A 20,636-nucleotide genomic window follows, 5' to 3' on the forward strand; every position below is an offset into this window, starting at 1 on the left:
TCGTTAATATCTCCCTTTTAAATAATGTTCTTATTATTTTTTTTTTTTATCTATTTGATAAATATAAAAATTAAAAAAAAAAAAAATTCATAAAGTTGTAATTAATTTATAAGAAATTATTTTTTTATATTTTTTTATTTTTTTTATTTTATTTATTTATTTTTTTTGTTTATTTCCTTTCTAAAAGCTTTTTCATTTTATTCATAATAATATATTATTTTTCAATAAAGTAAAATTTCATAATTTCATTATTTTTTTCTCATCCTAATATTTTTTTATTTTAAATTTTTAAGAAATCTAGAATTTTTAAATATACGAAAAAAAGTTACAAAGAAAAAAGAAAACTTTTTTTTTAATTTATTAAAAAAAAGATAAACATGCTTAAAAAAAAAATTAGTGATATATGCATATACATATATTAGAAGAAAAAAAAATTTACTTATATGTATTTATTAAATATTTTATGCAAAAGTAATATAATATTAAAATTTTTAAATTCCTTCCTTTTTTATTTTAAAATGAAATTCTATAAATTTTTTTTTAATTTTATATTTAAATTATAACATTTATGTTAAAATATATTTATTATAAAATGTAAATAACTAATCTTAATATTATTTTACAAATAAGAAATGTATTTGTTCTATATCTGAGGTTATACAAAAAGAAGCATTTTTGATAAATTAAAAATATATGAAAAAATAAACAATATATTTTATATGTTACTTCAATATAAAACTTATAGACATTGACAATTTTTAATTAAAAGAATTTTTCAAAATATAAAAAAATCCTAAAAGACAAAAGAAATCAATTTTATGCTAATATAATAGGACAATTAATATAATCATATAAATAAAAAAAAAAAAAACATTATAGGATATATAAAAAAGCTTTTTATTATTAAAAAGTTTTATATGTTATTTATTAATTTTTTTAATTAAAAGTAATAAAAAAAGTAAAAATGAAGGATTCCCATTTTTTGTATAAATATTATTGATTGATAAATTTTTATTTATTTTCATAAATATATAACTATTTTAAGATTTCTTTTTAAACTAGATGTTGTATTTTAAGCAGATGAAAAAATAAAAAAAGCACTTATTGGTTGTAAGATAAATAATTTATATATATTGAAAAAAATTTTATAAATTTTTTTATAATTTTAATCAAGCTGAATTTTTTTTTTTTTTAATTTAAAAAATTATATTATTTCATAAAATTAAAAATATCTTACATGTAACTTGAAATAGTTTATTTCATTATAAAGTTTTATAGTAATATTAGTTTTCTTTTTAAATAATATTTTTGTTTTAGGAATATTTTTTCTAGTTAAGGATCATTATATGTAAAATTTATGTATGTAATTAAAATATTATTAAACTATATGAGTATAGAAAAAAAAAAAAAAATCACTGTAACTTTAAAAATATTTTTATTTTTTCTATAAATAAAAAAAATAAAAGGAAAAAATGTTTGAGAAAATCTAATGTTTATGTACGTATAATTTTATTTAACATAAGTAGTAAAGTTTTAATTTTTAAATACTAGAAGCAATTAATCTATAATACTTTATTTTAAATTATAAATAAATTATTATAATTAAAAGTTCATATTTTGTAATATATTAAATTAAAATATGAAAATTTATTTTTTTTGCAATTAAAATCTTTGAATATTTTAACTTTAAATAAAAAGTTAAATAAAAAAGTAATAAAATACAAAATAAAAAAAAAAAATGAAAATTGATAAAAAGAAAGAGTTTAAAAAAAAATTTATAATAGTTTGTTCTTTGCTGCAAGTAGCAGATCCCTTGAAAATAATTGTTGATGAAACATTTATTAATTTATGTATTATTCATAAAATTTCGATTAAAGAAGAGTTAAATAAATTATTTAATAGGCAATTAATACTTATGACAACTAAATGCATAACAGCAAACTCAAAAAAATCAAACGAAGAAAGTGCTTACGCTTTAAAGAAATTAACACATTATAAATGTAATCATGAACAGAAATACTTAGAAGAATCTGTTAATACATTTCTAAAAAAGATTAATAAAGGAGAAATTTCAAAATTTTCTCCAAGTAACTATTTTGAAAATGAAATTAAGATTACTCATAATTTTGATAGTTTATATAATAGAAAAAATGAAATTTATTCCAATAATAATGTAATAAATGAAAATAATAATAAAAAAGAAGAAGATATTATAATAAAAGAAAATAATGAATTAAACGAAAAAAATAAAAAAATAGATGAGAAAAATAAAACTAAAGAAGAAAACATTGATACAAATGAAAATTGTAATTTGTCTGATTCTATGAAATGCATATTGGATTTAGTCAAGAATAATAATGAAAAAAAGTTTTTCATTGCTACAAATAACCTGGAATTACGATATTTCTTAAGGTATATAATAAAAATACATTTTTTTTTAGAAATATATATAATATTTTTTATTAATTTATATGGAAAGATATTTATTACAACTTTATTAATGAAAATTTAAAAAAAAAAAAAAAAAAGACAAATGCTTATTTTTCAATTTAACTTTTTATATATATTTTTTTTTTTTTAGAAAAGTCTTTTTAGTACCAATCATTTATGTAAGTGAAGGGGGAACATTAAAGCTTGAAAGTTTATCAATAAAAAATATGAAAAAAAAAAAAAATGTTGAATTAAAAAAGATGAAAATGCTTCAATGGGAAAGAGATATAAAGATGTTAGAACAAAAAAGAAATGCAAAGATAAAAAAAAGTATAAAAAAAAAAAAGAAAAAGAATAGAAATAATAAAACAAAAGTAAAGAATGAAGTAGAAATAAGTGAAAAAAAAAAAGTAGATGATAAAAAAAATAAAATAGAGAAAAATGCTATTAAAATATAAAAGAGTCAAAATAACACCAAAAAATATATATTAAAAAAATATACAGATACATATTTGATTTTATAATAATTAAAACTTTTTTCAAAATTTTTTTTTTGTTGGTTTTATATAATTATGAACTTGTATCTAATATATATTCTATATTATACATTTTTATTATTTTTAAAATATTCTAATGTTTCTGTATGTTATTACATAAATTCAAGTTTTTTTTTTTGAAAAATTTTATGTATAACAAAAAAATAGATATAAAAAATAAAGTCCTAATAAGAAATAAAGTGGTAGCAAACATAATTTATTTTTATCTGGCATATATATATATAATGTTAATAATCCTTATTTTAGATTATTATTAATTAAAATATCCTAAGCATAGCTATATCATATATAATTATATAAAAAATATATTAAATATATTAAATATTTAAGAATATAAATATTGGTAAAGAAAAAAGTATAAATTAATGTATAAAAAGAAAAAGAAGAACTAAAACATAAATATAACTAAAAAAAATTAATAAACTCGAATAAAAGATGGAAACAAAAGTTTAAAAGAATATATTAAGAGGCATTTTTTAACTCTTTTAGTTTATTTCATTAAAAAAAAATTATGATTTAAATTTTTTCTAATAAATGCTTTATTATATTACTCATAACAGGCTGTCCTTTTTTTGTTTTTTTATTTAATTTTTTGAACTTTTGAATTCTTATTAATTTTTTTTTTCTTTTTTCCTTTTCATTTTCCAAAAGTGCAGCTTCTTTTTCTCTAAGATATATTTCTTTTTCTCTTTTTTTTATCAAGCTATAATTAATTTCTTTGCTATAGGTAGATCCTTTTTTTTTTGTTTTCATAATATTTCCAATTATAATTTTTTTTTTTTCATTTTGTTTTTCATTATTATATGTACAATGTTTATCACTTTCTTTTAAGTTAAGGGAATTGTTGTAATTTTCGTCTGAATTATCTTTTTCAACATTTTTTTTATTTAAATTATTATTTTTTTCTGAGTTTAAATCACATATTGCCTTATATTTCTTTTCCTTTTTTTCTGATTCATCTTTTCTTATATTTTCTTCTTTTATAGGTGTAAAAAAGAAATTTTTAATTGGATCGCTTTCAGTTATTTCAACTTTCTTTTCGTTTTTATTTATACTTTTTTTATATTTACGAAGAAATTTTTGATCAGTATAGTACTTTTTTTTTTTTCTAAGGTAACTTTTATTTTTTATATAATTTTTATTTTTAAAGTAGTGTTTCTTTTTCATTTTTAAAATAAACAGAACAATATTAATGAAATGAAACAATTTTTTTTGTATTTTAGTCTTAAATTTTGTCGTAACTATTTTTGTATTCTTATCTTTCTATACTTCTAAAAGAATCTTAATACCATTTTCGTTGAGATTAAATTTTTGTAATTTTTGCAGTTTTTTTAAATTTTTAAAAAAATTATAATATCTACAAATTTTTAATTATTTATAAACTTAAGAAATAAAGTAAACATTTATAATTAAAATTTTATCTCATATATGTTTAATTTTTTTTTTTTTTTTTTAAATTTAAAAAAATAAAGATAGTATAATAAAAAATTTTAGTTGTATGTTTAATAAAAAAAAAAAAAAAATTTTAAAAAAAAAGTTCGCAATATCTTTTGTTGAAATAATAAATGAAAAAATTTATTATGAAAAGTTTGTAAGTGTTTGAAAAATGATAGATAAAAAGAATCAAAATTTTAAAAAACAAAAGTTCTCTAAAGCGAAGAAAAAAAATAAAAATGGTGAAGCAAAAGTTAATCAAACATATAATAGATTCAGAACAAATATAAAAGTAAATAAGAAGCATAAATCCTTTAAAAATTTAAAAAAAAATGAATTAAAGTTTAATTATAAATTTAAAAATAAAAATAAAACACATTATAATAATAAATATAACATTAAAAACAAAATACTAAGCAAAGATAATGATGATTACTACGAAAATTGTTATAGAAATTATACTTCTAGTGGCGATGATAACATACAAGATGGGAATAATTTAAACATGATTGAAAACAAAACAAGTGATTCAAATATGAAAAATGGCACAGTTGATTATGTTGATTATATGAATATGATAAGTTCTGATAAGAACAATTTATATAAAGTAAAAAAAGAATATGATGAAAATAACGATATAAATAATGAAAACGTATTTAAATTTTTTCTCTTATTTTCTCCTTTAGCTATAACTAGTATCAAAAACAAAAGTTGTTTAATTAATGCTGATGATCACTTGATATTTTTCGAAAAAAAATTAAGAAATCTTGAAAGTTTAGTAAAAATTGAAAAAAATGATAATAATAAAAAAAATATAGAAAGAAAAATAGAAAGTATAAAAAACAAATTGGACAATATAAGACTTGATATATTATTTTTTACATTATTATGCTTAAGAGATAGTATTTTAAATAAAAAACAAAGACTACAAATATATATTCATACAATTAATGGTTTATTAGTTTATGTTTCTCCTTTATTTCGTGTACCTAGGAATTTTACATTATTTAAAAAAGTTATGTTAAATTTATTGAAAAATGGCATAGTTCAAGATGATAACAAGCAAACACTTTTAAAAATTCTTCCACACTCAATAAAATATTATATGGGAAATACAGTGTAATAATAATAATTTTTATAGTTTTATCAATACATAATATTTTTTTTTTTTTTTTGTTAAAATAAAGAATTAAATGCCTAAATATATTATTTATATAATTTATTATTAATTATGAATAATTTAATAGTTATTTTATTTTTTTTTTTTTTTATTTACTATAATTTTTTAATATTTTTAATTTTAAAATTATGTTTTAATTACTTTTTTTTTTTTTTTAGGTGTGTTGGGATATCTAATAATGGTTTTCCTACAGATACTAAAAAATTTACTGACAAAGTAAAAAAAACAAATAATGGATATTCATTTTTTGTATCTTTGTCAAGTATTTATGATGTAACAAAATTTATTGAAATAATAAAAAATAAAGAATCGGAAGAATTTTCATTCGACTATCTTATTAGATTATCAGATTTAAAATTATCATCAACTACTATTTGTTCAAAGTTAACTCATTTTTTGAATTAACAGGTAAAAATTAATTGTTAACATAAATAAAAAAAACAAAAATTTTAAAAGATGTATTTAAAAAATTATTAAAAATAAGGGTTTAAACAAAAAAAGTAGAATAAAACAATAAAAAACAAAAAAAAAAAAAAGATGTATAAAAATATATGTCGTAAATTAAATAAATGGTGTATAACTAATGCAACTTAAAATATAAAAATTAGTATTTGCGTATTCTAATTTGTTATTTTTTTAGGTTATTATATGTTATTTAACAATTTAGATTTTACATTTTTTTAAGAATAATATTTATTTATAATTTTTTTTTACATCGTCAAACATTGTAACGTACTTATTGATATGAACTAAAAATAAAAAATTTTAAATAAAAAATAAAACATATATAATTTTAAATAATTCAAAGATTATAATGTGTATGAATTTTTTTGTTATTCTTACTTCCAAAAAGATTGTGATCTTCAACTTTTTTTTCATTAGTATCGCTATAAAAAACCTGAAGAAAATTAAAAACATAAAAAATAAAAGCATTTTAGAGAGAATATAATTATAAATTAATAAATATAACAAGTAATAATTTCATAGAATAATAGTGTATAGAAAAAAAATAAAATAAAATCATGAAAAAACAGATATAACAATAATGGAATAAAATTACTCATATATAATAGTAAAAACGAATAAATAATAATTAACGATTAAAAAAAAAAAAAATGTATAATTCTGTATTAAAATTACATTTATAAATATTATGATTTTTTTTTTTTTTTAATATTTATGTCTATTACTTTATCATTATTTTGTAGATTTCCCAATAAAAAATGATTAACAATTTTATAATGTATACTCAGAGGTAGATCAAAAAACTTACTGGTTACAAAATTATTAAAAGTCCTTTTTTCTTCATACATATAGTTAGATAAATCTGATATATTTTTTTCTTCTACTCCTGATTATAATTTACACATTAAAATATGCATATATCACTTAATATTCATATCTTAAATTTTATTTATATTTCATATATAAGTCTATATATATAAAATCCTAAAACTTAATTTTTTTCTTAATAATCATATATATATAAGTATTTATATGTTCGCATATTATATATATATATATATATCAAACCAAGAAATTTATTTGAAATTTCATCATTCATTGATGTTTTCAAATAATTTTTTAGTGATTTTCCTCTTGTTAAATTCTTTTCTTTTTCTTGTGTAAAATGTTCGTTACTTTTAGATACAATATTAGCTATATACGAAAAAAAAAAAAAATTATATAGAAATATCTGTGAACATAAAAATACTTTAAATAAAATAAGAATTTACTTCTAGTTTTTTCAAGGTGTTCGCGTAAAATATCCTTTTTTTTTGTTAATAATTCAATTTGATTATTTATTTTCGATAAAGTATGCGTATCATCTTTTATACGTCTTTTTGCATAATTTAAAGTATCAATTTCTCTTAAAATTGAACAAATTTCTCTTTGAACAGTAATACGAGATATAGGTAAAGTATCAATATTTTTATTGTTCATAAAAATTTCATTGAAACTTTTCTTTTTTTTCATTTCTACTAATTCTTGAATTTGCTTTTCTGTATAATGAAAATTTTTTAAATCTTCTATTTTTTCTTTTAAAAATATATGAAAATTTTTCAAAATTTCTAAATTGACAGAAAATAATTTTATAAAATTATATTCATCTACTGTAAGTTTTTGATCAGATATATTATTCATGTCACATACGTAAGTTTCATAATTCTCTAAACATAATTCATTTATAGAAATTTTTTTATTTTGATTCATTATGTTTTTTATTTTACTAAAAAAATGCAGATCTGACAAATTTTCTAAATGTACTATTTCAAATTTTACATTAGTATGCCTATCTAAAGAAAAATAATTTTCACTGTTAATGACATTTGTTATAAAAAATAATTTTTTTTTTTCATTCAATAAATTGTTGCTTTTATTTGTTTCTTGAATATTATTTTTATGTTGATTCTTTAGTAAGTTAGACACTTTTATTAATTTATTGTTATCGATTATTTTTATTATGTGCCCAACTACATAGTAAGGAAAGTTAACATGTTCGCTCATATCAAGAAGAAAAGTTTTTTTTAACTGAAAATAAGTTATAATTTCATAGGTCATATATTTATATATATCCATTTTCATTTTTTTTTCTTCCTTATATAAAAATATTAAACGTTCTGGTGTTTCTTGTTCTTTTGAGTGTTTTTCTTTTCTCATTAATTCATCCATTTCTTTTGAATCATCGAATATTTTTTTTTGTTGATCATTAGAATAAATAAAAGATTCATTTTTATGATTTTTTATATTATTATTATTAACAAAACTTTTTTCTGAATCTTTTTTTAAATTCAATTTTTTCTTTTTTATTATATCATCACTTTTGTCATTTGTATAAAGTTCACTATGCTGCTTTTCTAATTCCCTCTCACTTTTATTATTTTTCATATATTTAGATTTTTCAGCCATTTTTGTTTCTTCTAACGACCCACTTACTTTATTAGATGATATTGCTATTTCATTTTTATCTGTTGTTATTCTATTATTATTATCTTTATTACTTTTCCTATTTTTATTTTCTTCATTGCTTAATGAAGCTTTTTCTTCTCTTTTGAGTTTTTTTTTTTTATAATAAGAGCTCGAATATGTGCCTGATAATTTTTCGTAACTATCACCATTATAATCTTTATCAATATTTTCTAAATCATTATTTTTTTTACTAGTTATATTTTTATGTTTATTATTATTATCAACGGACAATTTCAAACTTCTCTTATCATTCTGAATAAAGGAATCACTTTTTTTTTTTGATTCACTGCTTTTAACATAATTTGTTTCTTCTTTATCTTGTTGCTTAGTATTTTTTCCAATTTTCGTTGTTAATTTTTTATGTTTTTTATAGTTGCTTGACTTCTTATTTATTTTATCATTTTCAACTTTTTCATTTGTAGCGTTTTGCTTTTTTGATTTTAACTGTAATGATTTATTATTTAAATTACTTTTTTTATTTAAAGTATGAGTATTATTATCATCGCTATAATGTTGTTCTAAATTAGTATCAATACTTACATTTTTTAATAACATACTTCTGTGTTTCTTTTTCATATATTCCTCATGCCTTTTTGCTAAAATTAACTCTCTTTCATATTCTGGTAAGTCTTCTAAATCATCCATATCATTTTCTTTATTTGATGAATCTAAAGAATCATCTATATCGTTGATATCATTTTTATTTGATTTATTTTTATAAGAATAATTTGATTTTTCCATTTTTCTCCTATTTAATTTTAAAAATTATATATATACTTCTGAATGTTATATATAAATAATATATATAAAAATAAAAATAAAAATTAAAAAATTGTTTAAAATAGCATTACTTTTTTAAAATTTTGATATTTGTTTTAAATATTTTCACTTTAGTTATATTTCTATTCTAATTTTTTCTTATTTATTATTTTTTTTTTTTTTTTCCTTCTCTTTTTGTTATATTAAATTTAGTTAAATATTTCTTTAATAATATTTTATTAAATTCAATATTTAATAATATTTACATAACACTTCAATAATACTTTATTTCATTATAGTAGTTAAATAAGATTTTATTTTATTTAAAATGTTTTAATTATTTTATTTCAAAATTATTCCACGAAAAAATAAAAAAAAATTAAACACATAAATGTATATTTCTTTAAGGATTGCTTTTGTACTTTCATAAAAATACATTTATAATACTTCATTTTCTCTATAAAGATAATTCATAGTAAAAAATATATAGTAAAATAAAGTAAAATAAAATAAAATGAAGTAATATAAAATGAAATAAAACAATATAAAATAACATAAATATTTAATGACATAAAGCCAAACATTTGAATTTTTTTTTTTTCTCTTTTATTTTATTTTATAAATGTATAATTAATTCATATGTAACATATTTTCATAAAAAAAGTATATGAAAAAGAAAATCTAACAGTTTAAAACATTATGGAAACTTAAAATGCATATAAACTATGTTTAAATATAAAAGGAATAATAAATATAATAAAAATTTTAATTCGATGTTTTTATTATATTATTTTCCTTTTTATTTTTATATCATTGATTATATTTTCTTCATAAAATAAAAAAATATTTTTTACTCATTCATATATAGTGATAAATTTAAAAAAATAAAAAGAATCAATTTAAATATTCATTTATGCAGAGCATTATATTAGAAACGTCGAGGAAATTTATCATTATTATTACATATTTTTATTCAACATTAACTTATTGAATCATTTTTGTATTTTTTTTTTTTTTTATATTTTTATTATTATTTATTTTATGAACATTTTTTTTTCTTATCAATAATAGATACAATAAACCTAATAAAAAAATGAATTATGTAAGTAGCATAGCTCCTAATATGAATAAATTTGATACTTTTAAAAAATGCTGAAGTTTCTGAGTAAAATAAAAATATAAGGAGTATATATATTTTGGAAAAAAAAAAGATAAGCGCATAGATTATATAGAGAACACCTTTTTCAAAAACTATGAAATTAAAAAGAAAAAAATAGCATAATAATATATCTATAAAAATAATACTTAATTTTAAAAGTATATTATATGAAAAAATTAAAAACGGAAAATTCTTTTAAAAAAAATATTAATTACATTTTCTTATAATTATTAACAGTTATAATAAGTTAAAAAATATAAAGAAATAACAATGAAATAATATTTTATGGTTTTATTAAAAGCAAAAGACTAAGAATATTGAATCATATTCATAACTTTAAACAATTATTCTATAAAATTTAATAACATGATTGATTTTATAACATACATTAAGTTTTTTTTTTTTTCTTTTTTCTTGTATTATATTTCCAAATAAGAATTTATGTACAATAATTAATTATATTATGACTTTTTAGTATAGTTTTAAAAATATTAACAAATTCATTACTTTCATCATATTTACCAAATGTTTTTTTATTGTGTAACACCTCTTTTAAAAATTTTTTTTTTACATTATTTAATAAGTAATTATACTTATTATCCCACTGTTCCTCTTCGTTCATTTTTTCTAGATTTGTTTTTTCTAAAATACTGTATTCTTTTGCATTTTCTTCATTTTCCAATTTAAATAATTCTGCCGATTCATATGTTTTTTCATTTTTACAAATATAATTATTTTCATATTTTTTATTCTCCGGATTATCTTCTGTGCATTCCTTATCTTCAATGTTGAAAATTTCACTGTGATTATGAGTATCAACAAAATGGGTAACTTTTTCACTACTTGTTAAAATAGATAATTGAGAAATTTGCAATCTTTTTTGTAAAATATTATTTGATGTATTTAATGGTAGCATTAAAGAAAGTATCATTAATGACTTAATTAAAAATGGATAATTTTTTGGGTAAATTAAATGAATTCTTTGTTTTGAAAAAACCGGTGATTCAAATAAAAAAATAAAATTATCTAGTTGATGAAAAAAATCAGAATCTACGTCTATCAAAGTTAAATAAGAACACAAAAAATAGGCTAGTTCATATTTTTGTAACCATAATAAAAAAGATATAGCTGATAGAGGATTATGAAACCATGCAATTAATATTAATGAAAAGAGATTATAATATTTTTTTAAAAATAAAACATTTCTAAGATACTTAGTTTCAATAGAGGTTAATAATACCCAATTTAAAACTTGAACAAATTTATTTACAAATTTTAAATTATTTTCATTAATTAGTAGATAAGATAAATAGGCATAAAATTTTTTGTTATTCAAGCAACGAGAAATGTGCTGTACTATAACTTTTCCTTTATGTATTAATAAATTTTCATCACTTTTAAATAAAATAATTAAATTTTCACTTATTTTTTCATAAAAATTGAATTTATTATTAACAGTTGAACACATAGCTGATAAGACAGTAAGTGACAATAAAAGAACCTTACTATCGTCATTTTTTAAGCACTTAAATATACATACAACTATATGATCATAATAAGTTTTAATCTCATTACTTTTATATATTAATATTTCAATTAACCATTGTAAACACATAATTACAGGGTAAATATTTCTTTTTTCGAAATTATCAAAAAACATATTATCATCATCATCATCATCATTATCTTTTTTTTTTATAAATTTGTTTATAAAATATGCTTCACTTTTACTTACATCTCTTAATAAAATTTTTTTTTCTTTTATTTCATTTATAAGTTTTTCATGATTACGAAGAAATCTTAAATTAAGATTTTGTTCTTTTGAGTCATAATTATTTAATATTTTATTTTTGACATCCTCAGAAGTATTATTTTTTTTATAAAATAAATTACACGATTCAAAACCTAATGATTCACTAATGTTATTTTTATTATCATAATCATTATTTCTACTACTAATACTATCACTACACTTATAATCACTATTAATGTAATCATCAATGGTACTTTTCTTATTATTATTACTAATTTTGGTATTGTTATTTTTCCTATTATTTTCATTATTATATTCATTATTATTTCCATTATTATTATTTTCATTATTATTGTTATTATAGTTATAGTTACTGGCGCTATCATAATCATTATTTTTATTTTTTTCATTATTATTCATCTCATAAACATCTTTTCCTATGTTATTATCATTAATGAAATGTAAAGAATGATTTTCTAAATATTTTTCATTTTTATTTACATTGCATCTATTGCTACTATAGCTATTAGAACCTAAACTATTCAAGTTGGAATTACCTACAATATTGTTTTTCCGGTTATATTTATCTATATCATTGCTATTGAAAAAAACACCATCTTTTTCATATCTATTATTCTCATTTTTAATAGAATCTTTATCAATATTTTTTTCTTTTTCATTAATTTCATTAGGTATATAATGATCATTATATTGGTAAATGGAGTAAAATATCTTGCTTTCTTCATTTGTATGAGTTTTATCCCTATTTATGTTGTGCACATCTTCATTATTTATTATATGATTTTTATCTAAATCTGTTTCTTCATTTAAAAAATTCTGGGATTTTTTTTTTTTTGAATGGCATGTTTGTTGATAATTTTTATAATTCGTTACTTCTTTGGTACTTAATATTAATTCACTCTTTTCTATTTTTGTGTTAATAATATCACATACTAGTTTTGTTATTGAAGGTACAGCTTCTAAAGAGGAAAACTTAAGGTAATTAATTAAAAGTTCATTGCATTTTTTGGCTGTGTAATGAATATCAAAATTTACATCTGATGTGCAATAAATAATTTTTTTCAAAAGTTCAATAATAAAACTATTATTTTTTTTGGAAGATTTAAATATATTATAAAAATGAATATTTAAAATACTAATAAAATGATATATCCACAATAAACTTCTATGCTTAATGATGGTATTTTTATGATCACAAAATTTTAAAATTACTTGAGCTATATGCTTCAAAAATATCCTACACTGTTCATAATTTGATGTTGTAATTTTGTCAATATATAAATCTAAACATTGGTTAGCTTGTTTTTGTATGTCTTTATTTTCATCAGATAACATTAAAAATAGGTCTTTTATGAAAAAATGAAAATATTCAAATATATTAATAGTTGGAATGTTTTGTAAAAAATATAACCAAGATATTATAAGTTGTCTAACATCTGCATTTTCAATAGATATTTTATCCTTTAATACATATATTATTTTATAAATATTAAAAATATTATTATATGAACAAGTCATATCTTTTAACAAATTATCTAAGTATGCACCTCCATTTTTTACATTAGTGCATGAATCTGAAAATATTCTATATAAGCAATCAAATATATCTTCTATTTTATAAAAGATAATATTTTTTGAAACTTTACATAAATTATATAAGCTTTCACATACATAATATCTTACTTTGGAATCTGGATCATTTATACATGAAATAATAATTTTTAATATATCTGTAAAATAAAATTTTATTTTAACGTCTAAACTTATTGATATAAATGCCAATGAAATAAGGCCTCCACATCTTTCTGAGATATTAACACTTTGAATAAATTTTTTATCTATAAAATTTATTATATTTAAAATTTTTTTATTTTGGTATTTTTTATTTAAATTTTCTATATAAATATCATTATCGTTTAATATATCATTTAATTTTCTTTTACTTTTATCAATATTCATTTCTAAATTCATCTTTTTCTTTGTGTGCTTACTTTCACATGATTTTATAAAGTCGGAGTTTGTATCATAATTTTCTTTACATTTATCTAATAATAACTTTTTAATTATTTCAGAACCTAAAACGTAATTTTCCTCATTTGTTTCTTTATAATAATCTTCCTTTTCAATTTCTGTAATTTTTTTTTTATCTTTTTCTATAGTTTGATCCGTTTCACAAAATTTTCTTATTTCTTCATCTAGATCAGCTTTATTTTCTTCAAATATATTTTCTTTGCTTTTTCCATTATCTTTAATATCTTTTTTATTGTTTTGTTTCTCTTCTTGATTTTCATAATTCTTTTTTTTATCTTCATCTTTATTAAAGTATAGATCTTCTTTTTTTAAGTTTTCATTATAACTTCGAAAATAATTCTCACCGTTAAACTCTAAATCATTTTTTGAATTCTCTTTTGAAATTTTATCAATTTCTTTCTCTGAAAAGTTTTTACTTTCATTTAAGGTTTCATTAGTTTGTTTATCTAGCAAATCACTTAAATGCTTGCGTTCTTCTTCTTCTTCTTTTTCTAATATTATATTTATTAACTCAGCTAATTCTTGTGCTCCCTTTTTCCTTTTTTCATATGTTTTATCACCTAATAATTTTTGTATATTTGCATTTATGACATTTTCCTTATCTTCATTTCTTTCTAATCCCTTAATTATATTAAGAAACATATTTGCTTTTAGTACTTAATTTATTTTATTTTTATTTTTATTCCTTTTATTTTTATTTTTCAAGAATTTAAAAAAATCATTATTATATGCTTAAATGATGAAACATATTCTTAATTCATTATTTCATAAATTTAATTATTGAAATGTTCTAAATTATTAAATAAATAGTTTTTATGTATGTAATATATACAAATTAAAATTTAAATAGTTACTTTTTTTTTTGTATGCATTAATACAAGGACAATTATTATTAATAGTTTTTTTTTCTCCCCTTTTTTAAATATTTTTATTATTAATATATCGTAAGGACATATATTTTATTATTTCAATTAAGAATACTGAAGAATTAAAAATATATAAAATAATTCTTTAAAGTTATAATTTTTACAAAAATATAATGCAAATATGTATATAAATTAGAATAAAGAAACATATTTCGTATATAATTTAAGTATTTAAAATATTAAAAACAAATTTAAAATCTAAATTATTTCCTTTTAAAATTATTGTGAAATTAAAAAAAAAAAGTATATGCTAATAGTTTCACTTAGATTAAAATAATATTAAAGAGAACAAAGTATAGCATATAAAGCAAGAAATGTATTATTTATTTGTTTCTCTTCTTTTCTTTTTTTTTTAAAAAGATATTAATGATATAAATAAAAAAAAAAAAATTAAAAAAAAACTTTTCTATTAAAAAGGCTTTATTTACTTTGATTGTATAAAAATAAAAATAGTTATCACTTTTAATTTTTTATAATCTCTAAGTACTTCTTTTGGCATTAAAATGAAAGAAAAAACAAAATTATTATAATTTAAAAGAAAAAAAAGGAATATACAATGTAAAAAAAAAAAAAAATTAACTTTTAAAGACAATCTTGATTTTATTTTATATTTATATATATATTAAAAAGAAAAAGAAAAAATATAATTTATAGGTTGTATTTTTTATTTTAATGATCATTTTTAACTTAAATTTATTTTTCAAAAAATAAATCATTCGTTAATGTAAACTAAAAATTTACTTTTTTTTATTGTTAAAAATAATAAAAAAATACATACAACAAAAAACAATACTGTATAAGTGTTTTATAAAAATAGGGAAATATAAGATTTTTATTTATTAAAAAAAAAAGAAAATGTAACAATAATAAATAAGAAGAGTGGGGCATATAAAAACACGCACAAAGTTTATTTTTTTTTTTTTTCATAAGAACTTAAAAAAAAAAAAAAAATATGTCCTTTTCATGAATAAAGTTATTTTGTGATTGTATATGCTTATAATGAATTTTATTAAAAAAAAATTATAAAAAATAAAAAATAAATGAAATATATATTAACAAAATAAAATAAAAATCAATAAAAAAAATTCCCAAGAATTATTATATATATAATTTTTTTAGTATCTATTAATATTAGTGCATATTTATTTTTTTTCATCTTTATAAATTATGAATTCAAATTATTGTTTATTTTATATATATTAAAGAGCTTATTTAAACACTAATATATATTTTCCTTTTTAATATTGTTATTATATTAAATATACTGAAAATAACCTATTATGCAAAACAAAAACCCTCCATTAGTATGATAACAAAAAATATAATAAAGATAAAAATTAAAATAAAAATAATTTAAGATAAAAAAAAAATGCTTTAAGATTAAAAACTATATTTCATTAAAAAATAAATAATAAATGATTGCATATGCAATAAGAACATTATCTGTATATATCTTGATACTATATATCTATCCACCTATATATATATATATATATATATATATTTACACATATGAATATAGTTTATATATATTATTATATATTAATTTTTTTTCTTAACAGAAGAAACAACGAACTTACGAAGTTGTTAACCTGAACGAGGTAGAAGATAAAAGAGAAAATTGCACAAATATTAATTCTTTAGATAAAATGGAAAATAATAAAATAGATTCCGATTTGTATTCGAGACAGTTAGGAACATATGGATATGAATTAATGAACAAATTAATAAAGTTAAATATTTTAATAATAAATGTTAAAAGTGTTGGCTTAGAATGTGCAAAAAATTTGATTTTATCAGGTCCTAAATCTGTTTGTATTTATGATAACGATTTATGTGAAATAAGTGATGTAGGCGTTAATTTTTACATTAGTGAAAGTGACGTAGAAAAAAAAAATTGCCGAAGTGATGCAGTATTAAAAAATTTACAAGAACTTAATAATTATGTACATATATATAATTTTAAAGGGGATATAGATAAAAATATGTTAGAAAACTTTGATGTAGTTGTTGCTTGTGATATAAATAATGAAGATATAATAAAATATAATAATTTAGTTAGAAGTATAAAAACAAAAAAAATAGCTTTTTTATGTTGCAATATATATGGTTTGTGTGGATATATTTTTGTTGATTTTAATAATGAATTTATTTGCTATGATCAAACTGGAGAGAATGTGAAAAGCTGCAATGTTAGTAAAATTAGTAAAGAATCTGAAGGAAAAGTTTCTTATGATTTTGATAAATCTGCTCCATTTCAGAATGGAGATTATGTGAAGTTTAGTGATGTAGAAGGAATGACTGAAATAAATAACAAGATTTATAAAATAAATAATTTACAAAAATACACATTCACAATAGGAGATACAAGTAATTTCAGTAATTATATAAAAGGTGGAACTTGTACACAACTAAAAATACCTTTGAAATTAAATTTTCATCCGTATGAATATATAAGCAAAAATCCGTTAAGTGAAAAACTTGAAAGAAAAGAAGTAATTATTAATGATATTATACATGAAGAAATAGGTATACCAGATTCTTTTATTGTTTCTGACTATGCTAAATTTGATATGAGTAACCATTTACATTATTCTATACAAGCTCTAAAGTGGTATGAAATGCAGAACAATAAGGTATTACCCGAAAATTATGAAGAAGAAGCTTTTGAAAAAATATATAAGTACGCAGTAGAGTTAAATGAAAAAGATAAACAAAAGAAATTAAATCAAAGTGTAGAAGAGTTGAAAAAAGATGTAGTGTATAAAGTAGCTAAATATTGCAAATCTCACATAGCACCGGTTGCTTCTTTTTTTGGGGGACTATTAGCTCAAGAAGTAATAAAGTTTACTGGAAAATTTATGCCTATATACCAAATATTATATTTAGACTTTTTTGAATGTATCCAATCTACAGAGCATGATATAAGTGAAATAAAAAGATTAAATAATAAAAACGATAATATTATAACAATATTTGGAAAATCATTTCAAAAAAAACTAACTGAGTTAAATGTTTTTTTAGTTGGTTCTGGTGCATTAGGATGTGAATATGCTAAACTTTTTTGTTTACTTGATATGTGCCAATCTAATAACAATGGTGTTTTAACAATTACAGATAATGATAATATTGAAATTTCAAATTTAAATAGACAATTTTTATTTAGAAGAGAGCATGTAGGAAAATCAAAATCACTTATTGCATCAGAAATAATAAAGAATAAAAATAAAAATATAAATGTTCGTTCTTTAGAGACAAGAGTTGGTTCAGAAAATGAACACGTTTTTAATGAATCCTTCTGGGAGAAGCAAAATATTATTGTTAATGCCCTAGATAATATACAAGCTAGGCAATATGTAGATAATAAATGTGTTTGGTATTCTAAACCTTTATTTGAATCAGGAACATTAGGAACTAAAGGAAATGTTCAAGTTATCATACCATTTTTGACTCAGTCATATAATGATAGTTATGATCCACCAGAAGATTCTATTCCATTATGTACTTTAAAACATTTTCCATATGATATTGTTCACACAATTGAATATGCTAGAGATATTTTTCAAGGATTATTTTATAACACGCCTTTGAACATACAGCAATTTTTAAATAATAAAAAAGATTATATCAAAAAGATAGAAGAAGAAGGTAATAATGCTACTTTATTAGAAACTTTACAAAATGTTATTAATACATTAAAGGAAGTTTCAAATCAATGTAGTTTTGAATTTTGTATTAAAAAAGCTGTTGATTTATTTCATACAAATTTTATAAACCAAATTAATCAATTACTACATTCCTTTCCTGTTGATTATAAATTATCTAGTGGAGAATACTTTTGGGTTGGGCAAAAAAAACCTCCACAAGCCCTTAGTTTTGATTTAAATAATGAATATGTTACAGAATTTTTGTTAAGTACATCAAATTTATATGCACAAGTATATAATATACCTACTTGTTATGATATTAGTTTTATTAAAGAAGTGGCAAGTAAAATAAAAGTAGAGCCATTTCATCCCAAAAGTGTAAAAGTTAATATTGATGAAAAGAATCTCAACAACATTTCATTTTCATATGCAGCAGAAACAAAACTTATAGAGGATCATTGTGAAGAGTTATTAAAAATAGAAACAAATAATATAAAAGTGACTCCTATAGAATTTGATAAAGATGAAGAAACAAATTTGCATGTAAATTTCATATATTCCTTTGCAAATTTAAGAGCAAAAAATTATAAGATTAAAACTTGTGATAAATTAAAAGCAAAACTTGTTGCAGGAAAAATTATACCAGCACTAGCAACAACAACTTCTATGATAACAGGATTAGTAGGTATAGAATTATTAAAATATGTGAATTATTATGATTATATTCAAAAATATGTTAAATTATCGGAAGAAGAAAGGAAAAAAGAAAAAGATGTTTTATCTTATTTTAAAAATGCTTTCATAAATTCCGCATTACCTCTATTTCTTTTTTCTGAACCAATGCCACCTCTTAAAACTGTTGATAAAGAATATGACGAATTAATGAAAGGACCAATCAGGGCTATACCAAATGGATTTACTTCATGGGATAAGATACAAATTTCGATAAGTAACAGCAAAAAATATTAAATATATTAACAAAATTTATTATAGAAGTTTATCTATAAATTTTTTTTCATTTATTTTTTTCTTTTTTTTTTTTTTTATAGAAAATGGTACTACTAAAAATTTAATAGACTATTTAAATGAAAAATATGCTGTAGAAGTAAATTTGATATCCGTTGGTAATGCTTGTTTATATAACTGTTATTTGCCTGCACATAATAAAGAAAGATTGAACAAGCCTATTCATGAAATATACATGCAAATAACAAAACAACAATTGCTTGATGATAAAAATTATATTATTGTTGAAGCTAGTTGCAGTGATCAAGATATGGTAGATGTTTTAATACCATCTATTAAATTTATATATAAATAAAAAAAAAAAAAAAAAAAGGAAGATTATTGCTTATATATATATATCATTGTTTATGCATTTAAAATGCATATATATAGAAATGTTGTATTACTAAAAAAGACAAGATACTGCCATTAATTTTATAGATAATAATAATAGTTTTATTTTTAACAAATTACTAGGAAGACCATTTATTTTTATTATTATACCTCAAATAATTTTAAAACTTTATTTTATTTTATTTTTTTTTTTTTTTTGATAAAAATTATATTATTTTATTTAGTTTATAAAAATATATATGTATTATTATATGTAAATAACAGATGATGTAGAAATATTTTACATATATTTAAAAATTCTACAGATTACAAAAAAAAAAATAATTAATTTTTTTTTTTTTTTACAAAAAAGAAAAAAAGTTTAAGTATAGAAAAATTCTTAATAAAAGTGAGAGATAATTTTATATATC

General features: G+C 18.3%; 6 protein-coding genes across 6 annotated transcripts; 3 read left to right on the forward strand and 3 right to left on the reverse strand.

The window, feature by feature from the left end:
- Positions 1-1,738: 1,738 nt before the first annotated feature.
- Positions 1,739-2,888, forward strand: PRELSG_1440900 (conserved Plasmodium protein, unknown function; the record flags this gene model as incomplete). Its single annotated transcript, XM_028679486.1, has 2 exons — positions 1,739-2,412; positions 2,582-2,888. 2 exons carry the CDS (start codon positions 1,739-1,741, stop codon positions 2,886-2,888), a joined length of 981 nt encoding a protein of 326 aa, XP_028535195.1.
- A 615-nt stretch (positions 2,889-3,503) lies between these two features.
- PRELSG_1441000 (conserved Plasmodium protein, unknown function) lies at positions 3,504-4,154 on the reverse strand (the record flags this gene model as incomplete). Its single annotated transcript, XM_028679487.1, has 1 exon — positions 3,504-4,154. One exon carries the CDS (start codon positions 4,152-4,154, stop codon positions 3,504-3,506), a length of 651 nt encoding a protein of 216 aa, XP_028535196.1.
- Positions 4,155-4,593: 439 nt separating this feature from the next.
- Positions 4,594-6,006, forward strand: PRELSG_1441100 (small subunit rRNA processing factor, putative; the record flags this gene model as incomplete). The annotated part of the gene is made up of 2 exons (XM_028679488.1): positions 4,594-5,540; positions 5,760-6,006. 2 exons carry the CDS (start codon positions 4,594-4,596, stop codon positions 6,004-6,006), a joined length of 1,194 nt encoding a protein of 397 aa, XP_028535197.1.
- Positions 6,007-6,294: 288 nt separating this feature from the next.
- Positions 6,295-9,312, reverse strand: PRELSG_1441200 (conserved Plasmodium protein, unknown function; the record flags this gene model as incomplete). Its single annotated transcript, XM_028679490.1, has 5 exons — positions 6,295-6,350; positions 6,445-6,499; positions 6,792-6,952; positions 7,135-7,260; positions 7,338-9,312. 5 exons carry the CDS (start codon positions 9,310-9,312, stop codon positions 6,295-6,297), a joined length of 2,373 nt encoding a protein of 790 aa, XP_028535198.1.
- Positions 9,313-10,928: 1,616 nt separating this feature from the next.
- On the reverse strand, positions 10,929-14,936 carry PRELSG_1441300 (conserved Plasmodium protein, unknown function; the record flags this gene model as incomplete). The annotated part of the gene is made up of 1 exon (XM_028679491.1): positions 10,929-14,936. One exon carries the CDS (start codon positions 14,934-14,936, stop codon positions 10,929-10,931), a length of 4,008 nt encoding a protein of 1,335 aa, XP_028535199.1.
- Positions 14,937-16,500: 1,564 nt separating this feature from the next.
- Positions 16,501-20,188, forward strand: UBA1 (ubiquitin-activating enzyme E1, putative; the record flags this gene model as incomplete). The annotated part of the gene is made up of 3 exons (XM_028679492.1): positions 16,501-16,524; positions 16,783-19,816; positions 19,917-20,188. The coding sequence occupies 3 exons, from the start codon at positions 16,501-16,503 to the stop codon at positions 20,186-20,188; spliced, it is 3,330 nt and encodes a 1,109-aa protein (XP_028535200.1).
- Between the last annotated feature and the right edge of the window lie 448 nt (positions 20,189-20,636).

Source organism: Plasmodium relictum, assembly GCF_900005765.1.
Source record: "Plasmodium relictum strain SGS1 genome assembly, chromosome: 14".
NCBI classification, from domain to species: Eukaryota; Apicomplexa; class Aconoidasida; order Haemosporida; family Plasmodiidae; genus Plasmodium; species Plasmodium relictum.